The following is a 21,889-nucleotide window of genomic DNA, read 5'->3' on the forward strand; positions in this document are numbered from 1 at the left end:
ACAATTTTAGCTGTTAGAAATGCAATAAAGATATTATAGAATAGCTTTTGAAATACAGTCATTTTGGAATACTATTGTAAAAATTCACTTTAAAACATTTTGGATTTAAAATGAAAACTGGAAATCTTTGATAAATAATATTGTGACATTGGTTCTTGTGTAGGTAGAATATTTTTTTCTGCTCTTTAAAAGACTCTTGTTATCATATCTAGCCTTAACTTTCTAACAGCTAAAATTGTTCACAATACTGTTTAAAGATAAATTCATATCAAGCTTTGAATTTTTCTTCTTGGTAAATATTAAGACCTGAGTACAAAATGAGGGCTGTATTGTGGATTAAGTGAAATATCTCAAGGCTGTGCTGTTCTGATAACTGAACCTGAAGTGACCTTTCTCAGACACAATTACAGAGCTGTATGTTTTTCCTTTAATTTCATCAGGGGTTTAATTAGTATACAAATAAAACTTCCCTTATCTTCCTTTCTACCTAATTGGCTTGTCTTCACTTATATATGAAGTATGTGAAAGTGGGCTGTAATTAGGGTGACCGTGTTAACCTTTTTTCCTCAAATGTACTGTTGCTTAAAGGCCTCAAGGCCTAAAAACAGTGCTTTGGATTATTGCTTTGCAATCACTATGGCTGTCCCATAGGTTTTCTCATGAGCAGAAGGGCTTTGGGTGCTGCAGGTTCCCACTGCTTAACAGGATCTTCATTCTTCTCCCCACTAAATGTTTATTGATTATCTCGCTGTTCCAGGCTCAGCCTCCAACAACTTAATATCAGGTGACAGTCGGGAGAGTTCTCCAAGTAATTAGAGTTGAGCATTGGGGGAACAATTAGGAGCAGAGTTATTAAACTTGATTTATCCTATTCTCTCCTGAACAGTTTCTTGGATATCAGAACATCACACTTTCACAATCTACCCTGGTTGAGAAATTAGTGGCTAACCTGCTGCTTATCATTGTTGCCTTGCTGCCTAGAGGCGTACCCTCTTGGTTTCAGTCATTCAGTTGGAAATATTAGAGTCCATAAAGTTTATCATGGGTTTTAATTAGATCAATCTGAACAGGAGAAAAGAAAAGCTGAATTTAAAATTATATGTGATATATGGATATATATTTGTAAATATATATGTGATATGTACATATATATGTACACAAATGTATTTTTCTTTAAAGCTCAGTGTTAGGATTTTAAATATTCTGTTTTGTTATTTAAAAAAGATTAGGTATTAGGGAAAAGACATATTCTTGAATCGTGGTTTATGTCTTGGTGTTTTACACCCATCCCCATCAATCTTAGGGCCCACTGATGTATTTCATGATGTCATTCTCCTCTTTTCAAATGAGAATTCTGTAAGTTATGATCTCTTTTCCAAAAAACTATATTATCTTTTGTTTTCATACTCAAGGAAGTGTGAATTATATCGCTTTCTTTAGACCACTTTTTGTTTCTTTTCTATGCCCTTGAAATAGTGTAAGCGTTAGAAGAGTTTGATGACTCCTGTCGTTTGCCCCTGAGACATGAAAATGAAGGAATGGAAATGAGAAGATTTAGCTATGTAGTAGAAATTCTAATGTTATGAGTTATATCTTCTTTGAAAGGCTATGATAGGATGGTTGAAAAGTCAAGTGTGGGTTTCAAAGTCATGGATTCCCTCAGATTGGATCAGCAAGCTTCAATCTGGATAAGGTTAGAGATAATATACTGAATGCTGGATAGTCCCCTCACAAATATGCACCTCTAGTCATAAGAGTTACTGAGCAGAAGAATTTGAATGGATTGGCACAAGTGTATTGTTTTTGTTGGAAGAATTCAAGCTTTATCCATAACTGGTGGTGGACAATTAGTTTGATCTTCATATTTGAAAAATTGTTTTTTTGTTGTTTGAAAGATGTCAGAAATGCTGACTTTAAAAGGAACTCAAAAGGATTTTACTTTTTTAAATAAAGAAAGTTCATGATGCTTTAGTGCATTTATCTTAGCATTGGCGCAAAATTAGTAGGTTTAGTGTGGTTTTAGAAATTTATTCTTTGCCATGTTTTTAAAGTTGGTTTGAATCAGTGACTATTTCTGTGGTGCAACGTGTGTGAAGATCTGTTAATAGTGAAGATTTAAAATGAAATACAATGTCTCATAAGCAGTCATAGTTTGTTTAATTTTTTGATTTATATTTGTTTGACAGTAACTTGACTATTTGAAAAGTGAATTTTAAAACTTTTAATGTTTTAAAATACCTGGTTTGACTGATGTTGGTTTTCAATTCACCAGCAGTTAGAGGGAATTGATTGGTTTAGCATGTACGCAGCTTAAGTTTTTATATTATTCATTTTTTAAATACTACCCATTGTGAATGCACTGAAAGAATACTGTTAGAAGAGTTCTACACATGAAATTATAACATTTTTGTTTATTCTTTACTAGGTTTTTGAAGCACAGTGTGGATGTTAATGTGTGGCTAAACTGAGCAAGAAGAAAAAATTATGTGTACGCAGTCAATTATTTAGCTCACCATCCAACAAATTTAATCAAAAACTGTTTGATAAGCTTACTCTAGAAATTTTTTAGGCAAAGGAGTAAGAAGATTTTTAGTGCTAAGTGATCCTCTGATCCCTGTACTATTTTGCATCCTAGACTTTTAAGTGAGGTCTAAAAAAGACTTCTCTCAGTTGTGAGCTTCTGATTTTAAGCCTGCAATATAAAGTTGCGCAATTGCATCTTAAAATTTTGGCACTAAGTAAATATTTCAAATTAAAGTAGATAGCAAATATAAATCAACAGATTTTGTACTTCTGTGACTAAGAAAATATTTATAGAACACAAATAATTCTGAATGCAAGTATTATTTATAACTTTATTAGTTAAAACATGTTGATGCTATTTGTGTTGCGATCCTTGATGTAAGAGTTATTTACTGGGAAGCAAGTGAATTTTATTTTGGAGTCCAATTTGTTTGTTTGCTGAAATGTCTATAGCCACCTAACTATGTATTTATAAAGACAGTGGTGGTACTGTTTCATCTTGGGTTTACCATTTTCTTATAGATATCCTGGTCTATCATTTTCTCAATCACATGCATAGTTTGGGCATACAATAGTTCTTAACTCTAGTTCTATTTAGAATAAAATTGACTCTAAATTTCGCGTGCTTTCTACCCTGAAAACTTTATTTTTTCATCATTAAAAGAAAGTACAACTTGAGATTTTTATAATCAGATTATTTTTAGTAAGAATACAATTTATTTGCCTTGCAGTATTTTAAAAAATAAAATGGAACTGTATTTTGTAACCAAACATTTTCCAAAATCTTATCAGTTCTATCATTTCTAATTAGTAAGTATATAAAATTTTTGTAGAAAATTTGTTAAACTTTGATGTGTAATGACCCAAGTCTACTTCTCAGTCAGTCTGTATTCTTCTTTGTTTAATAGCCTATGGCATAAATTGAAGTTAATTATCAGGGCTGACAAGTAACTCTGTTTTCTGTCTGCTTGCAGAGTCTCTCCGAGGCAAAGATGGAGCTGAGAAGAAAAGATCAATCTCTGCGTCAGCTCAATAGACATCTTACCCAGCTGGAGCAGGACAAGCGTCGACTAGAGGAGAACATCCATGATGCAGAGAGTGCCCTCCGCATGGCAGCCAAGTGAGCATTTGGACCTTGGGGAGATCACTTAAAACAGACAAAAGATCAATTCTTACTTTCATGCTCCGGGTTTTAGCCCTGGATAATACAGTGTTAGAAAACAAAAGTACAGCTGTCTTTCTTTGAAATTCTCTGATATATCCTCAAAAAAGAAAACTCTTAACATACTAAATGTATATTTTATTGAGAAACCTCAGAAAAGTATAAGCTTCTATAAAACCTCTAATTATGCTTATTTTGGGCTCCGTTGTAGTGTTACATGTTAGAAACTATGTTTTATTAATATGAAGTGTAAGACTCTATTTATAAGTTTTTCATAGTATCTTCTGTTATACATTCCTATTCTCTTCTGCCTCACTGTCTCTGAAAGTTTGCTCTACATATATTATTATATACTAATATTGCAAGTAATATTTCCATAAAGAAATGTTAGCATACAATCAGCATATGTATCATAGCATTTAAAAAACACAATAAAACATTGATCATGAAGACTCATTTAATTTTTATAGCTGTATATTCTAATATTTTAAGTAGAAAAATATACAGTTTTCAGAGTAGACCACTATGTAAATGTGATGAAAATGTCTTTCCTTTTTTTTTTTGAAACCAGGTAATCAAGTTGACATACATTATGAAGTTCACATTGAACAGTTCTCTTGGGCATTTTTATTTGTTCCTCATATCAAATTTCATGGAATACTTTAAGACAGTTCTTTGTGCAACAGCATGGCTTAAAGAAAGTCTATTTTCAAGGAATAAAGAAACATCTAATTTTGATAAACTCAGTGTTTTCTAAGTTTAGAATTCTGAATTTCTTTACTTGCAAAAATATGTTTATTAAATATTTTTTGAGAGAAACTCTTAAGCATAAAATATCATCAAATATGAATATAGTCTGTAAACTACAGAATGTGTATAAATCACTGAACAAGGAATCCGCAATCTTCAGATATTCATAAGCTTTGCCACTGGGTTTGTGACATTGCTCAAACATAATGAAAACATGAATTGACACAAGGCCAAAATATTGACGTATTTGAATAACCACTGATAGTTTTTTGGGAAATAGTAAAGCTATATAATGTTGCACCGCCATATAAGGTGTATGTTTTTGTCATTTTTTAAAATATAAGTTTGACTGAATCAGTTTTTGTTGTTATTGTTCACTCCCAGTTTCATCATGTCAAATGAGAGGCTTAGCCCAGGTAATTTCCAGTGAGTCTTATAGCACTGAGAAAATTCTGAGATGAATGAAAATAGGCTTATAAAACCTCTGGATTCAAATTGTATTTTCAAAACAGTGCTGCTAATTCAGTATTTTGACATGTCTATGATCTGTGACCATCGGCACATGTTTTTATAAAACTAAAGAAAGCTAATTTGAAATCTGGAGAACTAATACATTATTTACAGTTTTCAATTTCAATTTACAATTAGATTTTTATCTTCAGTATTTTCATTCATACTTTTTATTTCATTATGAAGGCTAAATTCAGTATACTAGGCTGATAGGAGAAACTAGTAACTTTGCATATTCCTAGACAAGTCACGGAGGAGTTTTCTGTGTAATTATTATAGCATAAAAAGACTGTGTAGAAAGGAAAATACTATTTTGCATAGTATGGTCATTTATTATATATCCCCATCACTAAGATTTTAAAGTCTTTTCATTAGAAATAGAGGAATGAAGTTTTACCATTTACAGCATATTTTAAAGGATCAATAATGTAATTGTAATTTTTTTTCTTTGTTTTTCACTTTTTTACCTTTTTACTCTCCCCTACCCCGATTTAGGACAGGCAACAAAATTTAAGATATGTGTTAAATGTGGAAATGTATCAGTGAATATGGTTAGTTTTTGTACATTAAAAAGGAGAACAATGAATTAAAAATCAAAATTTAAAAAGGTAAAATAAATTAGAAAAAAAAGGAGAACAATGAGATCAGACCCTTATTTTTTAATACTAGTGACTTATACTAAAATGTGTAACAGTTGTAGTAAGGTTTGAGTTTTACTAACACTTAATCTTTCTTTTATTTTTTCTAGAGACAAAGAATGTGTTGCAAATCACATGAGAGCAGTAGAAAATACGCTTCACAAGGTACTGTAATTTTTCTTTAATATTGTTCAATTTGTATCATGACACCTGGTCATTATTTTTATTAGCCACAAAGTACTTTAATTCATTTTGTAACTTAAAAAAATAAATTAACAAAAAGATGCTATGCAGGTGACTGGAAATTTCCATTACATAGTGCTATATTGCATGCTTTTTTCAGAATTCACTTTATATATTTAATAAGACTATGAAAATAGTGGTTTCCCCAAACTGGTGTAATTGTACTTGGAATTATTTGCGGTCTTTGCTGAACAAAGCAGAGGTCATTAAGATTCTTATATGTCTCATAATGATAAAATGTTTGACCACATTGTCTAACCTCTTACCACTCTTAAACCAACAGTCCTATATATATATATGTATGGAGAGAAACATGTATTTTATTTAGTAATACTCATATATGTAAACTAGGTAGTAATGTTATTCAAATTGAAATTTTCTTTCTTACTTGTAAGAATATATTCTTAAAGTAGAAATTTAATTATTTAATATATTCTATTGTTTTCAGATTTGATTACTCCTGTATGATAAACTCTGAGTGTTAATTTGCAGTGATGAGCAGCATAATAAAAGTATTACGATATTTGTAAAAACATAATATATTTACTGACCATGTGTTTTGTTAGCACTCCACTCTGCATTGAAAGATGTGTTCATTATTTCATCATTCAAAAGCAGAGAAACATTATTTATGTGTTTCTGCTACTGTCGGATAGGCAAATTATTGGAAATGCAAACATTAAGTACTTTAAAGATACATGGAGTTTATGAATGAATCATATTTAGAATAACCTTGTAAATCAATTTTTTATATAATATCATTTTATACGTCACTTAAAATACCCTAAAACTAACTTTTTGAAGGACATATTAAATAAAAATTAGCAAACTAATAGTTAATGCATTTTAACATTTTAAAAACAACGGGCCCCTGTATTCTTTTCTATTTTTGAAAGTGACCAGCATTATTTCATGTTAACAAAAGTATTTTGGAAAAGAAAAATAATCTGAGTGCTATTTCCTAAGCCTCTTTGAAACTATGATTTCTCCCCCTTCCCATTTAAAAAAGTTTAGTTAGTCAGTATAGTTTAAATATAGTCACATTAAATTTATATGTGCCACAAATTTGAAATTTAGATTTGCAATGAAAGAGACATCTTTGGTATGTTTTTTTGAACTTGGTGGATAGAAAAGTCAATTACGTCATATACATGGCACACCCTTTTATATAGTTAATGTTAACTTTGAAATCCAGTTGGTTTTTCATCATCCCAGTTGGAGAAAAAAAAAGTTAGACAGCAGCTAACTTGGGGAATGAACTTTGACATCAGGGAAAAACCATCACCAATATGAAATGTAAATGTTGTACTTTCTTCTTTTCTTATGGAAATGGCAAAATATATCATTTAAATATGATAAAGACTGATTGGAACACAATGATTAGAATCATACAGTTCTTCAGTTGTAGTTCATCTTTTGATTTTTGTGTCATACGGAAAGAAAGCTGTCTGTAAAGCTGGTCTATAGCCATTGTAGATTTACTTTTGCTTTATGGCTTTTTCTGTCTTTAGATTTAGTAGTTAATTATTTTGATTTATGTCTTTTTTTTTTTTTTTTTTTTTTTGAGACGGAGAGTTTTTCTGTGTTGCCCAGGCTGGAGTGCAGTGGCGCGATCTCGGCTCACTGCAAGCTCCACCTCACAGGTTTACGCCATTCTCCTGCCTCAGCCTCCCGAGTAGCTGGGACTACAGGCGTCCGCCACCACGCCCAGCTAATTTTTTATATTTTATTAGTAGAGACGGGGTTTCACCGTGTTAGCCAGGATGGTCTCGATCTCCTGACTCTGTGATCCGCCCACCTTGGCCTCCCAAAGTGCTGGGATTACAGGCGTGAGCCACCATGCCCGGCCTGATTTATGTCTTTAGAAAATTCTATTAATATAGTGGTTTTAAAATTATCAATTACTTTTCAAGCTTGAAGTGAAAACTTAGGAGAGGTAATTGGAGATAATTCTCTTTTCTGTGAGGTATGAGTGAGAATGAATGAGTGATAAGGAGGTGGCCCAGAGAGTCCTCTGAAGGTCTCAGGAAGATGCACGCTTACCTGTCTTCATGCCAGAGTTCAATAGGTTTATTTTTCTGGCTGCCTTGGACTTTCCATTGGCATTTTGCTGTCTTTGATGAAACAAAGAGTAGTATGGAAGGAGGGTCCAGGCTCACAGGATGGTAAAAATCGATATGGATACATCCAAACTCTTTAGCAAAGTTTACTGTGCATAGTAAAATAGTATGACTATTTATATTTCTTACTGTTTTAAACATATGTGTTTTCAAGGTTGGTACCATTCATTCTAGAATAAAACTAAGTCTTACCCACTGAGTTGAATTTTAATAGTAACTTCTGACACTAACCAAATAGAAGAAAGAACTTGTTTTCCTGCAGACATTATTTCTTTTCTTGGATGTTAAGGAACTTAACCTGAACATATTTGTTTTTAGGAAAAACAATTACATTTTGTTTATACTTGTTAGCTTTTAAGCAACACATTTCATTCAACTTTTCAAATACTACAACTGTATTACACGGAACAGTTGATTAGATATTATTTTCAACATTCCATTTGGGACTGGTAACTATGTAATAAGGAAGGTCAGTCATTTCAGTTAAAAAACATAGTTTTTTTTTTTCAAAGAAATGTAAGTTTTATATTAATTTCATTTAGATATATATTTTTATGCCCATTTTTAATGTAGGTCAAAACTTAATTTTATAATACACTGTTTTGGGGGGGCCAATTTCAAGATATTGGAGATAAGAAACATAAGAACAAGAAGAAACAAAATCATCATAACTTTTCATGAGTTGCATTTTTAAAAACACACCCTTCTCTCTTGAGTTGAAGTTTTGGCTGCTTTTTATTTTTTTGGAAAATCGAAAACTGTTGAACTTGTTTTGAAAAAAACTCACCAGCTTAACCATTTTAAAGTGCACAGTTCAGTGGCTTTCAGTATGTGCACCCATCACAGCTAATTCTGGAACATTTACATCACTTCAAAAGAAACCCAGTACCCAAGAAGCAATTATTTCTTACATCCCTTTCCCCTACATCCCGGCAAACACTGACCTGCCTTCTGTCTCTATGCATTTTCCTGTTCGGGTCATTTCATGTAAATGGAATAATACAATATGTGGTTTTAGATGTCTGGCTTCTTTCATTTAGCATAGTTTATTCAAAGGTCATTCATGTTGTGGCATTTATTGATACATCATTCCCTTTTATGGCTGAATAATATGCCATTGTATAGTTATACCACATTTTGTTTAGGCATTCATCAGCTGATGGACACTGGATTGTTTCCACTTCTTGGTTATTATGAATAGTGAATGCTGTTGTGAAATTTTGTGTAAAAATTTTTGTTTGAAGGTCTGTTTTCACTTCTCTTAGGTATGTAGCTAGGAGTGGAACTGCTGGATCATATAACAAAACTTTGATAACTTTTTGAGGAACCACAAAACTGTTTTCCACAGTGACTGCACCATTTTAAATCTGTACCATTATGGATAAGCATTCTAATTTTTCCACATCCTTGCTCACACTTGTTAGTTTCAATTTTTGTTAATGGCCATCCTAGTGGCTAGTATATAGTATCTCACTGTGGTTTTCATTTGCATTTTCCTAATGACTAACAATGTTGAACATGTTTTCATGTGGTTATTGATTATTTGTCTTCTTTGGAGAAATGTCTCCTCACATCCTTTGCCCATTTTTAAATCGGGTTGATTGTCTTTTTGTTGTTGAGTGTTAAGAGTTCTTTGCATATTCTGGATACTAGAATCTTGTTATATATATGATTTGAAAACATTGTCTCCCATCATGTAGGTTATCTTTTTACCTTATATTTAGATAGTGTCCTTTGGTGAACAGAAGTTTTACAATTTGATGAAATCTAATTGTTTTTTTCTTGCTGCTGCTTGTGTGTTTGGCCTCATATCTAAGGATCCATGTCCAAATGCAAAGTCATGAAGCTTTCCCTGTGTTTTATTCTAAGAATTGTATAGTTTTAGCTCTTACATTTAGGTCTTTAGTCCATATAAAATAGATTTTATATAGTCTATCATGTAAAGACCCAACTTCATTCTTTTATATGGCAGTCCAATTATTCCAGCACTATTTGTTGAAAAGACTGTTCTTTTCCCATTGAATGATCATGTTGAATCATTCATATTCCTCTTGAAAATCAGTTGACTATAGATGTGTAGGTTTATTTCTGGACTCTCAATTCTATTCCATTGAATTGTATGTCTCTCGTCATATCAGTACCACGAGTTTTGATGACTGTGTTTTCTATTAAGTTTTGAAATTGAGAAATGTGAGATTTTGAAGTCTCAAGATTGTTCTGACTATTCAAGTTCTCTCATAAAATTCCATGTGAATTTTGGGATCAGCTTGTCCATTTCTGCAAAAGAAGGCAATGGAATTTTGAAAGCTGCTGTGGTGAATTTATAAATCAATTTGGGGAGTATTGTCATCTTAACAATATTAAGTGTTGCAATTCATGAACAGAGAATGCCTTTCTACTTGTTTAGATCTTCCTTAATTTCTCTCAACAGTGTTTTGTGGTTTTCAGTGTACAAGTTATGCATCTTCTTGGTTAAGTTTATTCTTTATTTTATAATTTGCAATGCTCTTTTAAATGGAACTGTTTTCTTAAGTCTAATTTTTTATTCTTAATTGCTGGTGTGCAGAAGTACTACTGATTTTTGTATGTTTATCTTTTATGTGTTCATCTTGTCTCCTAAAAAACTGCTGAATTTATTAACTCTAGTAGTTTTTGTGTGCATGTATAGCTTCTGTAGGATTTTCTACATGTAAGATTATGTTATCTATGAATGTAGTTTTACTTAGTTCTTTCTAATTTGGATGCCTTTAGTTTCTTTTTCTTATCTAATTATCTGGCTGGAACATCCAGTATGGTGTTGAATAGACATGTCGAGAGCAGACACCTTTGTTTTCTTCTTAATCTTAAGGGGAAAGTTTTTGGTCTTACACCATTGAGCATGATATTAGCTGTGGGTTTTTTCATAGATCCTCTTTATCAGTTTGAGAAAGTGCTCTTCCGTTCCTAGTTTTTTAAGTGTTTTTTAATCATGAAAAGGCATTGAGTTTTGTCAAATGCTTTTCTTTTTCTGCATCAGTTGAGATGATCATGTTGTGCCTCCCCTCCTTCATCCTACTGATGTTTTGTACTACCTAACATGATTTATGTATGTTGAACATCATTGTGTTCCTGGGATAAATCTCACTTGGTTATGGTGTATGATCTTTTGAATATGCTGCTAGGTTTGGTTTGCTAGGTTTTTTTTTTTTTTTTTTAAGGGTTATTGCATCTAAATTCATAGGACATATTGGTCTGTAGTTTTCTTTTGTGATATCTTTGTCAGGCTTTAGGACAAAGTAATACCTCAGAATAGGTTAGGAAATGCTCCCTTCTCTTCATTTTCTTTCAAGAATTTGAGAGATTGGTGTTAATTCTTTAAACATTTGGCAGAATTCAGTGAAACTTTCTGGGCCTGAACTTTTCTTATCTGGAAGTTTTTTGATACTGATTCATTCTTTTCTTGTTATAGATCTACTCAGATTTTCTATTTCTTTTTCAGTCAGTTTTGGTAGTTTGTGTGTTTCTAGAAATTTGTTTGTTTTATCTAAGTTATCTGACTTGATATTCAATTGCTCATTATCTTATTATTGTTTTTATTTCTGTAAGGTTAGTAGTAATGTCCCCATTTTTATTTCTGATTTTAGTAATTTAGTAACTTTTCCCTTGGTTAGTCTAGGTAAAGTTTGTCAATATTATTTGTCTTTTTAAGGGTTCAACTTTTGGTTTCCTTGATTTGTTCCATGGTTTTTCTGTTCTCTATTTTGTATTATCTCTACTCTAAAACATTATTATTTCTTCCTTCTGTTTACTTTGGGTTTAGTTTGTGCTCTCTGTCTCTCTCTTAACTGCTCCAAGCTGGCAGGTTAGGTTATTGATTTGAGATCTTTCTTCTTTTTTAACGTAGACATTTACAGCTATAGATTTCTGTCTGATGCAGCTTACACTGCATCTCAGAAGTTTTGTTTTATTATTTTTTTATATTCATCTATTTCAAAGTATTTGCTAATTTCTATGATTTCTTCATTGACTTATTATTTAAGAGTGAGCTGATTAATTTCTGAATACTTGGAAATTTTCCACACCTTTTTTTTGCTATTGAATTATGATTTAATTTTATATGGTTTAAATACTTTGTTTGATTTCTATTCTTTTTAAGTTTGTTAAAGTTTGTTATATGGTCCAGAATATGGTCTGTCTTGCTGAATGTTAAATGTGCATTTTAAAAGAATATGTATTCTTTTGTTAGGTAGAGTGTTCTCTATATGTCTGTTATGTGTAGTTGGTTTATGGTGTTCAAGTCTTCTAAATCCTTGATTGTTTTTTGTCTGGGTGTCCTATTCATTAGTGAAAGTGTGATGTCAAAGTCTCCAAATGTTATTGTTGAACTCTTTCCTCTTCAGTTTGGTCAGTTTTGCTTCATATATTTTGAGATTATGTGGAAATTGTTGTATCTTCTTGATGGATTGACTCTTTTATCATTATATGATGTCTTTATTTCTTGCAATAATTTTGATCTTAAAGTCTTTTGTCTGATATTAGTGTAGGCACTCCAGCTCGCTTGGTTACTGTTTGCGTGGGCTTTTTCTGTCTTTTCACTTTTAACCTATTTGTGTCTTTGTATCTAAGATCAATCTGTTATAGACAGTGTCAAATGAATCACGTTTTGAAAAACATTCATTTTGCTAACTCCTGACTTTCAATTGGATATTTAAATCAATTTACATTTAACATAATCGTGATAAGGAAGGACTTCTGCCATTTTATTTACATGTATTATATCTGTTTTGTTCCTCAGTTCCTCTACTAGTCCTTCTTGTCTGCATTAGATAGATCTTTGGTAGTATACCATTTTCTTTATTCCCTTCTCTTTTATTTTACTATACATGTTTAGTTGTTTTCTTAGTGTTACCCTTAGTGATTACAATTAACATCTTAATTCAAAACAATCTTGTTTGAATTAATGCCAACGTAGTACCAATTATGTTTAAAAATTTTGCTCTTATATAGCTTCATCCTTTCTCTTCATATTGTTACAAATTACATCCTTATATATTGTGTGCCCATCAACATAGTTTATAATGATTGTTTTATATAGTTTTCTTTTAAATCTATAGAAGAAAAAGAGGAGTTACAAACCAAACATACATTAATACTGACTTTTATATTTCCCCACGTGGTTACCTTTGCTGGCGTTCCTTATTTTTTCATGTGAATTTGAGTTACTGTCTAGTATCCTTTCATTTCAGGACTCCCTTTAGCATTTCTTATTGGGCACATCTAGTGGCGAATTCCCTTAGCTTTTGTTTATCTTGGAATGTCTTAGTTTCTCCTTCATTAGAAAAAATTTTAATTTTATTGTGGTAAGAACACTTATCTAAGATCTAGCCTTTTAATGGATATTTACTGTGCAATACAATATTGTTAACCACAGGTACAATGTTATAAAGCAGACTTTCAGAACTTACCCATCTTGCATAACTGAAGCTTTATACCTATTCATTAACAACTCCCCGCTTTGCCCTCCCCGACCCCAGCCCCTGGTAACCACCGTTGTACTCTCCTTTTCCATGAGTTTGACTATTTTAGATACGTCATATAAGTGGAATTATGTAGTATTTGTTCTGTGAATGGTTTGTTTCACTTAGCATAATGTCCTCAAGGTTCATCCATTTTGTTGTATATCATAGGATTTCCTTCTTCTAAAAGGCTGATTATTTCCTTCCTTTTAAAAGCTGAGTAATATTTATTGACTATGTATACTATATTTTATGTATTCATTTATCTCTCAATAGACATTTAGGTTGTTTCTAGATCTTGGCTATTATAAATAGTACTGAAGTGAACTTGGGATTCTATATATTTCTTAGAGATTCTTATTGCAATTCTTTTAGATAAATATCCCCATAAGTGGTTGCTGAATCATATGTGGTACTTCTAATTTTAACTTTTTGTGGAATCTCCATACTTTTTTTCCATAGCGTCTGCACCACTTTACATTCCTTTGCTGTTGTGTACATGGGTTCCAGTTTCTCCACATCTTTGCCAACACTTGTCTTTTAAAAAAATTTTTTTGTAATAGTCCTCCTAATAGGTATGAGGTGATACCTCACTGTGGTTTTGATTTTTATTTCCTTGATGATAGTGACATTGAGGATGTTTTCATATACCTGTTGACCATTTGTATGTCTTCTTTGGATAAATGTCTATTCAAGTTCTTAGCCCATTGTAAAATCAGGTTATTAGTTTCTTTTTGCTTTTTGCTATAAGAAATTAACTCTTATATTTTAGAAATTAAACCCCTTATACGGTTTGCAAGTATTTTCTCTTATCCTATAGGTTGCCTTTTCATTATGTTGATTATTATTATTATTTTTTGCTATGCAGAAGCTTTTTCATTTGATGTAGTTTCACTTGTCTGTTTTCATTTTTGTTTCTTGTGCTTTTAGTGGCATATTTTTCTTGCCAAATCATGCTTCCTAGGACATTCAATGATACGTTGAATACAAGTGGTAAAAGCAGACCTCCTTACCTTGTTCATGATTTTAGAGGAAAAGCTTTAAGTTTTAATCATTGAGTGTGATATTAGCTGTGGACTCTACATATATGGCCTTTGGTGTGTTCAGGGTGCTTTTCTTCTACTCCTAGTTTGTTGAGAGTTTTTATCATGAAAGGCTATTGAATTTTTATCAATTTTATCAGATGCTTTGTATGCATCTATTGAGATGATGGTGTGAATTTTGTCCTTCATTCTGTTAATGTTGTGTATCACAATTGATTTTTGATGTTGAACCATTCTTACATCCCAGGGATAAATCCCACTTTGTAATGGCGCCTAATCCTTTAATTGTGCTTTTGAATTCAGTTGCTAATATTTTGGTGAGGAGTTTTGGATCTATATTCATCAGGGATATTGGCCTGTAGTTTTTTTTCTTGTGATGTCTTTGTCTGGCTTTGGTATCAGGAAAATGCTGGTCTCATAAAATATATTTGGAAGTTTTTCCTCCTTTTCAAGTTTTTTGGAGGAGTTTGAAAATCATTAACATTAATTATTTAATTATTTTATAGAATTAATCAGTAAAGCCACCTGGTCCTGGGCTTTTCTTTGTCAGAAGATTTTTGATTACTGAATCAATCTCCTTACTAAATAGTTCAAGATTTTCCCTCCTTCCCCTCCCCGCCACCCATCCCTATCTTTGTGTCTTTCTTTCTTTCTTTTTTATTTACTTGGTGTTTTTTTTGAGACAGTATCTTGCTTTGTTGCCTAGGCTGGAGTGGTACAGTGGCATACTCATAGCTCACTGCAGCCTCAAACCCCTGGGCTCAAGAGATCCTCCTACCTCAGTCTCCAAGTAGCTGGGACTACAGGCATATGCCACCAAATCCTGCTAATTTTTAAATTATTCATTTTTTTGTAGAGATAGCATCTCACTATGTTGCCCAGGGTGTCTTGAACTCCTAGTCTCAAGCACTCCTCCCACCTTGGCCACCAAAGTGCTGAGATTATAGGTATAAGCCACCACACCCACCCTCTGTTCAAGAATTTCTATTTTTGTTTTTAATCATTCATCTTGTTAGGTTGCATGTTTCTTAGAATTTATCCATTTCTTCTAGATTATCTACTATATTTCATGTAATTGTTCATAGTAGTCTCTCATGATTCTTTTTATTTCTGTGGTATCAGTTATAATTTCTCCTCTTCATTTTTTTTTTTTTTTTTTTAGTTTTATCTTTTTTTCCTAGTCTTACTAAAGGTTTGTAAATTTCATCTTTTCAAAATGCAAACTCTTAGTTTTACTGATTTTCTCTATTGTGTTTTTCTGTTCTCTACTTTTTTCCTGTTCTAATCTTTATTATTTCCTTCCTTCTGCTAACTTTGGGTTTAGTTTGTTCCTCTTGTCGTTCCTTGAGGTGCCAAATTAAATCGTTTATTTGAGAAATTTCTTTTTTTTTTTAAATGTAGGTGTTTACTGCTGTACGTTTCCCCTTACTGCTGCTTTCACTGAGTTTCTTAAGTTTTGATATGTTGTATTTCATTTTCATTTTCATTTGTCTCAAGATATTTTCTAACTTTCCTAATGATTTCTTTCTTATGCCATTGGTTTTTCAAAAATTTGTTGTTTTTTTCTATATATTGTGAATTTTCCAGTTTTTCTTCTATACTTTGTTTCTGGTTTCATTTCATTATAGTTAGAAAAAAACCTTGGTATGATTTTAATATTCTTAAATCTATTAAGACTTGTTTTGACACCTAATATATGATATATCCTGGAAAATGATCTGTGTACACTTGAGAAGAATGCGTGTTCTGCTGCTGTATACTGGAACGGTCTACATATGTTCATTAGGTTCATTTGGTCTATAGTGTTGTTTGTGTTTGCTATTTCTTTTTCTAACTGGTTGTTCTCCCCATTATTGGAAGTGGGGTAATGAAGTCTCCTACTGTTATTGTGTTGCTGTCTATATTCCCTTCAGTTCTGCCAATATTTGTTTTATATATTTAGGTGCTCTGTTGTTAGGGGTGTGTGTGTGTGTGTGTATGGATGTGTGTATATATATGTGTATATAATTGTTAAAATTGTTATATGTTCCTGGAGACTGTATTCTTGTATGATGATATAATGTTATTCTTTGTCCCTCCTGACAGTTTTTGGCTTCTAATCTATTTTGTATGGTATAAATATATTCACTCCTACTCTTTTTTGGTTACCAAATGGTAACTAATGTGATATCTATTTCCAACACTTTACTTTCAGTCTGTACACATCCTTAAATCTAAAATGAGTTTCTCATAGACAGTGTATAGTTGGATCTTTTTTTTTTTTTTTTTTTTTTTTTTTTAAACTCATTCAGCCACTCTGTGTCTCTTTATTGGAAGTTAAATCTATTTATTTATCAGAAGTTAAGTCTATTTACATTTTAAGTAATTACTGATAGGAAATTATTTATTGTTGTCATTCTGTTCATCTTATAGTTCATTTGTTTTTGGAGTTCCACAGCTTTTGGAGTTTCTTAGTGCACAGTTCTTAGTTCATTTTTCTCCTTTGCTCTCATCCTTTGTGTTTTATTGATTTTTTTTTGTGTTGATAAGCTTTTATTAATTTATTTTTTACTTTTGTGCAACTTATATGGGTATTTTGTTTCCAGTTATCCTGGGGCTTATATAAAATATGATTATGACAGTTGAAGTTGATAACAACTTAACTTTAATCACATGCAAAAACTCTACAGTTTTACTTCTCCTCCCTTCATATTTTGTTATTGATGCCGCAATTTACTATATGCTGTATCCATTCACATAGTTTTTACTTACAGTTGTTTTTAATACTTTTGTGTTTTAACTTCTACATTAGAAATAAAAGTGATTTACCCACCACCACTAGAGTAATAAAGCATTCTGTATATCTATATAGTTACCTTTGAGTTTTATCCTTTCTTATGGTATCATGTTGCTGTTTAGCATTCTATTATTTCTACTTGAAGAACTGTCTTTAGTGCTCCTTGTAAGGCAAGTCTGTTAGTGATGAACTTCTTCAGCTTTTGTCAGGGAAGTTTTTATGTTTCCTTCATTTTCGAAGGCTAGTTTTGCCAGGTATAGTGTTCTTAGATAGCATTCTTTCTTCCTTTCACCTCTTTGAATACATCATCTTACTCCTTTCTGGCTTGCAAAGTTTGAGCTGAAAAAGTCAATTGATAGTTTAATAGGGAATTCCCTTGTTTGTAATGAGTCATTTTCTTCTTGCTGCTTTCAAAATTCTCTTTGTCTTTGAAAATTTGATTATCATGTGTTTTGGTGTGGATTTCTGTAGTTTCATCTTATTAAGGGTTCATTAAGCTTCCTGGATTTGGATGTTCATTTTTTTCCCCAGATTTGAGAAATTATCAGTCATTATTTTTTTGAATAAACTTTCTCTTTTTTTTCTTTTTTTTTTCTTTCTCTCTCTTTTTTTTTTTTTTTTTTTTCTCTGACTCCTGTAATCCATATATTGGTCTGCTTGATGTTTTTCTGTAAGTCCCTTAAGCTGTCTTTATTCTTTATTACTATTATTATTTTCTTCCTCTGACTGGATGATTTCACATGGCCTGTCTTCAAGTTCACCAATTTTTTTTTTTCTGCTGGTTTTAGTCTGCTGTTGAACTTCTCTTGAATTTTTAGTTATTACATTCTTCTGCCCTAATATTTGTTTCTCTTAAACTTTCTTCTTACTGAAATTCTCACTTTGTTCATATGTTATTTTTCTGAGCTTATCGATCATTTTTATGACAGTATTTTGAATTCTCTTTCAGGTAATTAATATATCTCTATTTCAGTATTGGTTTCTGGAGTTTTATCTTGTTCCTTTTTCGGATTATGTTTCTCTGTTTTCTCGTTTTCCTTGACTCTTTGTGTTGGTATCTATGCATTAAGAAAAAAAAAAGAAAAAAGAAAAAAAGAACCTGCCGTCTCTGTCAGTCTTCAAGGATTGGCTTTGTACCAGAGAAGACCTTCACCAATAAACTCGGCCAGAGCTTCTATGGGGCTTTCAAACTTCTATGTTAGTCCAAACTGTCATCTTGTTAAAGGCTCCAGGGTTCTAGAGTATGCTATGCCTCATCAGTGCTTTGAGACAGGCAAGACAAAAGATAGAAATATTACCCTCTGCTAATACTTGGAAGAGTTGGGATGTTGTATGTATGGCCCAATTCTTTTGCTCCCAAGGTAGAGGCTGAGAGCAGGGGATTTTTTTTCACTGGTCCTTTCTGTGCCAAGCCAGGGGAGAGCTATTATGAATATCTGTGCTCTAGTCCAAACCACCACCTTTTTTCTCTGTGGGTCTAGTGTATGTTGGGTCATGTCAGTACTCAAACACAGGTGAAACAAAAGCCAGTGCTGTAGATAGAACTCTGAAGAGTGGGACATTGTATGCACAGTCCAATTACTTCCCTTCTCATAAAGATTTGGGAGCTGAGAGTTCCCTCCTGATAATATGATGCTGTGCTGGCAATGGGGGTTATGATTAGAGAGTGTCTTCAGTTTTCCCAGTGGTTTCAGTGTGACTGATTTCTTGTTGCCCAGGTTGCAGGAGCCTCTCAGTTACTTTCTGGAATTTCCATAAAGGGAATTGATATGTGCCATTGAATCAGTGTGTCCATGGGGGAAGGAGAGTCCAGGGCTTCCTCTTCCACCATCTGGCTGCTATCTTTCTCCTTCGTTTTTAAGGACACTTTTGTCACAAATAGAATTCTTGGTCGACAGGTGTTTTTTTTTCTAACTACCCCCACCCCACCACCAAATTTTGAATGTGTCAACTTCAAAATGTATGTTTTGCTTGTTTTTCTTTTCATTTACATTTTCTATTTTGGAAGACATTGTTCTCATGGTTTCTTTTAGTTCCTTGTACATGGTTTTCTGTAACTTTATATGCACATTTAAAATAATTGATTTCAAGTACTTATGTGGTAAGGTCAATGGTTAGGCTTCCTCAAGGACAGTTCCTGTTCATTTCTATTTTTATTGGAAATAAGCCATACTTTCTTTTTTCCTGGGATATACAATTTTTTGTTGAAAAGTAGATATTTTGAAAATTATAATCTGACAACTCTGGAAATAAGATTCTCCCCATCTCCATGGTTGCTGCTGCTTGCTTTAGTTGTTGTTTTATATTTAGTGACTGTGTAAAGTCAGAACTGATTTTGTAAAGGATGTCTTTCTGAACTAATTTCATAAAGTCGTATCCTTTATCATGTGTGGCCAGTGAAGTCTCTGTCAGCTTAGTAGTCAACTACTGTTTTGACAGAGTTCCTTAAATACTGAGATTCAGATTTTTTTCTTGGTTAAGTTTTTAACTGGTTACTGTAAACTTTCAGTTAGCTTCTCGAGTTCTGAAAAAAGCTAATTCTGACATTTTTTGTCAGTTTATTTTCTACTTTTATGGAAGGACTAGCTTTTGGAGTTCCTTAGTCCATCATTTTTGCCAACATCAATCTCTAAAAGCATATACTTTTGTTTTTTAATAGCTCTACCAGTAGGCTTTCAATTTTACTGATAATACAGGAATTATTATTTCTTTTAATTAGAGCCTCTCCAAATGTGCCTAAATATTTCTATTGTGTGGGGTAATGGGAAAGTAGAACAATTATATTAAAAGTATTTCTATTGTGTCAGGTAAAGGGAAAGTAGAACAATTATATTAAAATAATTTCAGGATAGGATAATGCCTAGATGGGAAGGATAATGTCTGGATTGTTTAGGATTAGATACGATAAAAATATGTATTTATTAGATACTAACCAAGTGCCTAATAGAGAGATATCTCAGTTTACTGCAGCAGAGAGTAAAACTAAGGAAACTTAGGTAAAATTGAAATGTGAAGAAGAAGCTAATAATATTTCTGTAGTCATGTTTGTTGTTGAATAGAATGGTTGCATTCTTGAGGCTTTTGAGATAGCATGAGTCCTATAAGTTTGGAAAGATTAACTAAAATGTTCCCTATGTATGGCTATAACATACAGGCTTTAAAAGTACCAAAGAATATTCATTGAGAAGTGTTAGGTGCTTTTTTCATAAATCATCTAAAAGATAGAACAGGAAATGACAATCCAGAAATTGTAAAAACTCTGTAAGACCTTGCATCTATGAATCCTTTAAATTTATTGGACTGAAATGACACTGGAGCAATATTTAGGAAGTCACAGGAGTTTTTGCTGACATCTTTTTGGATTTGTTTCTTCAGAAAAGTTACTTAAAACCTAGAATCCATCATGAAACACAACATTTATAATAATTAAATTCTACAAATACATTTTTAGTGCATATAATGTTCCAGAAAATGTAATAGCCTCTGGGGAAACAAATATACATACATACATACATACATACATACCACATATATATGTATGTATATTTGTCATATTTTGTGTGTGTGTGTATGTATATAAAGTTGACCCTTGAACCCATGGCTTTGAATTGTGTGGGTCCACTTATACGTGGATCTTCTTCCACCTTTGCCATCCATGAGACAGCAAGGCCAACCCCTCCTCTTCCTTCTCCTCCTCAGTCTATTCAACATTAAGATTATGAGGATGAAGACTTTTTGATGATCCACTTCCACTTAATGAATAGTAAATATATTTTCTCTTCCTTAGGATTTTCTTAATAACGGTTCCTTTTTCTAGCTTTATTGTAAGAATACAGTATATAATACACATAACACAAAATATGTGTTAATCAACTGTTTATGTTATCAGTTAAGGCTTCCAATAGTAGACTATTTGTAGTTAAGTTTTGGGGGAGTCAGAAGTTACACATGCATTTTCAACTCTGTGGGGGTTGGCATCCCTAACCCACATGTTGTTCAAAGTTCAACTCTGTGTGTGTGTGTGTGTGTGTGTGTGTGTGTGTGTGTATCACCATTCTATATAGATAGATATTCTCATATGTGGCATACTTAGAAGACTCAGGGATTGACTGGAGTTTTCTTAGAAGAAGAAAACTAATGCCTGGGTGGGGCCTCAAAATGTGAGAAAGATGGGAAAAGTATGCTAGCAAAGAGAGTGGCATGAGCAACAAGTTCATGGACGCATGAATGACTAAATATTCTCAGTTCAGTATTAAATGCAAAAAGAGTGAAAGAGATGAAGCTCAATGAGGCAGATAGTAGCTAGGTCACGGAAGGACTTTTTTGCCATGCTAAGAAGCTTGGATCATATAATGGAAGGAGCGGGGAGCATACTAGGGTTTAAGCTAGGGGTTGATGTGGTTGGATTTTCTTATAAAATTTGAGCTCTAGAGAGAATATTTTGCAAACTAGATATAGTGAGTAGTAAAAGTGGTTTTAAGAGCCACAAGTCTGAATAGACAGTTCTATTAAGAAGCTATAGCATTAGGCTAGATGGGGGCTGAGAAGGGTTGAACCAGAAGACTGATGGTAGGTGGTGGCAGAAGAAAGGATGTGAAACTTATTCAGCAAAGTGGCATATGATGATGA

At 32.5% G+C, this 21,889-nt stretch overlaps 1 protein-coding gene across 4 annotated transcripts in view; it reads left to right on the forward strand.

Moving 5' to 3' along the window:
* The window catches only part of CCDC171 (coiled-coil domain containing 171), a 399,071-nt gene that overhangs the window by 271,670 nt on the left and 105,512 nt on the right, over positions 1 to 21,889 (forward strand). For all 4 annotated transcript variants that reach the window (XR_001889029.1, XM_017891142.1, XM_017891322.1 and 1 more), the window contains 2 exons: positions 3,498 to 3,643; positions 5,694 to 5,748. Coding sequence is in view for 3 of the 4 variants with exons in the window: in XM_017891142.1 (XP_017746631.1) it covers positions 3,498 to 3,643; positions 5,694 to 5,748 (201 nt within the window). In the remaining variant the exon portion in view is untranslated. The remainder of the gene's footprint in view (positions 1 to 3,497; positions 3,644 to 5,693; positions 5,749 to 21,889) is intronic.

The sequence above is a fragment of the Rhinopithecus bieti genome, unplaced genomic scaffold (genome assembly GCF_001698545.2).
Source record: "Rhinopithecus bieti isolate Rb0 unplaced genomic scaffold, ASM169854v2 scaffold_71, whole genome shotgun sequence".
NCBI lineage: Eukaryota > Metazoa > Chordata > Mammalia > Primates > Cercopithecidae > Rhinopithecus > Rhinopithecus bieti.